Source organism: Pteropus vampyrus, unplaced genomic scaffold (assembly GCF_000151845.1).
Source record: "Pteropus vampyrus isolate Shadow unplaced genomic scaffold, Pvam_2.0 Scaffold56, whole genome shotgun sequence".
Taxonomy (NCBI): Eukaryota; Metazoa; Chordata; class Mammalia; order Chiroptera; family Pteropodidae; genus Pteropus; species Pteropus vampyrus.
The window spans coordinates 5,943,427-5,945,897 of NW_011888837.1; the positions used below are offsets into that span (position 1 = coordinate 5,943,427).

The window sequence follows — 2,471 nt, forward strand, 5'->3', positions numbered from 1 at the left end:
GATAATTTCTGCTGGTTAATAGCAAAGAGAAACTTCAAGTCAGGGAGCAGCAGCTTGTCCTCTTGACATTCCAGGTCAATCGATGGTTTTTACTCTGGGTATCGACAGCTCTTTGCGCCATGCCCTTGTCTTTGGCTACGTGGGTTGACTGTGGTGAAATGGATTAAACTGTTTTTATTGCCTCTCGAGGTTTAATCAGTGCCCAGCAAGCACTGTGTGTGCTTGTGATTTTTCTTTTTCCTTTTAATTGTTCAGTCTGTGGGGCTCTTGAGTTTGCTGCTTTTGTGTGCTCATACCTTGACTGATCAGTTTTTAACTCAGAGTTTATGCTTCTTTGCAGGATGCCACAATTTGGAAGCCTGACTCATGCCAGAATTGCCGTTGCCATGGTGATGTTGTTATCTGCAAACCTGCTGTTTGCAGAAACCCTCACTGTGCTTTTGAGAAGGTATGGTATCCTAATTGTATCCTAAGTGCATTGGTAAAGTCTATGAACTGTAGGGTTTTTGCATTTTTCCAGCCATCTGGTTTTGACATTTATCCCAAACTAATTGGAAGCTTTATGAAATATAGGAGAGAATTTTTAGATATCATATCTAAGAATGTCTTAATTTCTGTTTATTGAGCAATTAGTTCTTTGGACCAGGCACTCAGTTAAAGGTTTTAAAAATGTTGTCCCATTTAATATTATGTGAGGTATATATCTTTATCCCCACTTTACAGATGAGGAAAGTGAAGCATAGATATTTTAAACAACATAACCATGATTATGCAATTAATAAACAAACTGCTGCCCAGAGATTTTTCCTAGGTCTTACAGTTGCCAAAGCTACTGATACTAACCACAGTATTTATAAGCCATTGAATAGATCAAAAGTGAAGATCAGCTTCTTGAAGATGATTTTCTAAAAACATTATTTCTTCTGATTGTATTATTGTGCTGCCTCTGGGTTCCCTGGGAATGTAAGAGAGGCTTTGACTCAAGAAATCTTCTGATATTTTACCAAGTATATGAGGGATATGTTATTCTGTCCCTTTTCAAATAAATTTCTCAATTTATTCTAACTATACATCTATTTCGTTAGAATATTCTTTATCAGATGATGACTCTTTTTAAAGTGAGTCTATTAATAAAAAAAAAAGCTTAAGCTTCAAATCTGAACATTTGAAACTCCTTAGAGAAGACCAATTATTTTTTTCCCCCCAAAATAGCATTCTGTCAATTTCACAAGCACAGTTTACATTTTAGTTTTCTTCCTCCACCCATAATAATTAATCTTGAGATTTTATATCAGCTACTGCTAATAAATTTCTGTTTGTTTCTAACATTGGAGTGAAGGTTCTGTATATCTTTACGGTATTACTCATTTTCTACATGGTTATGTTTGTGAGAAGCTGATTGTAAATCAAATGCTGGTAAATTTGATAATATTTTGTTGTGTATTATGAGGCTTTCTATTTTATGGAGTAAACACTCCTAAAAGATCACTATTTAGCTTGCTGAGTTGTTTAAGTCAGAATCTGAGCTGGGATTGTGATATCAAGGAAGAAGCCCTGAACCAAATGTTATGACATACACGGTATTACTGTAACTAAATATGTTCTACACCAGGAGGCAGCTGGCAGAATCTAGCCTGCTGCTCGTTTTTGTATGACCTGTGAACAAAAAATGGTTTTGCATTTTGAAATAGTTGGAAAAAATCAACAGAAAACAATATTTCATGATGTGAAAATTATATGAAATCAAGTTTCAGTGTTCATAAATAAAGTTTTATTGAAATAGGCAGACTCATTTGTTTATGTATTGCCTGTGGCTGCATTACAGTGACATAGGTGTGTAGTTGTGATGCAGAACATTTGCGGCTAAAATATTTACTGTCTGGTCCTTTATAGAAAAAGGTTCTGACCCTTGTTCTATACCAAATTAGATTTTGTCTCTTCCCAATTTGTTCCCCTTCTAATTTTTCTCATCTCAGTAAATGGCAACTTTCTTCTTCCAGTTTCTCAGGCCAGAAAACTTAGCTCTTTAACTCTCTACTTTTTCCTACATCGCACATCCAGTGTATTGACAACCTACCCACCATGCGCAGCTCTTCATAAAACAATGCATTCCAAACGCAGCTTCTCTGCTCTTACTCTGGTTTCAGCTGTTATTATCTTTTGCTTCATTTTCACACTAACCTCTTAATTTGTTTCATTGTTTGCATATTTGCCTTTTTCACTGTAATCTTGATATAGCAGCCAGGGCGATCCCATTAAAACTGAATTCAGAGCATGCTGCTTCTCTTCTTAAACCCTTTCATGGGTTCCAATAATTTATCTTCTCACTTACAGTATCTCTTCACAGTGCCCTTTAAGGTGATATGGTACCCCTCTAATTAACCAACTGTTCTCTCCCTGATTCACTCTGCTTCACCACGCCTGCTTGCTGTTCGTTGATATGCCAGACATTCTTCTTTTTTCTGCCACAG

General features: G+C 36.2%; 1 protein-coding gene across 1 annotated transcript in view; it reads left to right on the forward strand.

The window, feature by feature from the left end:
* The window catches only part of FRAS1 (Fraser extracellular matrix complex subunit 1), a 421,815-nt gene that overhangs the window by 164,972 nt on the left and 254,372 nt on the right, over window positions 1-2,471 (forward strand). Inside the window, exon 3 of the mRNA XM_011360633.2 lies at window positions 341-448. Within this exon, the coding sequence (XP_011358935.1) occupies window positions 341-448 (108 nt within the window). The remainder of the gene's footprint in view (window positions 1-340; window positions 449-2,471) is intronic.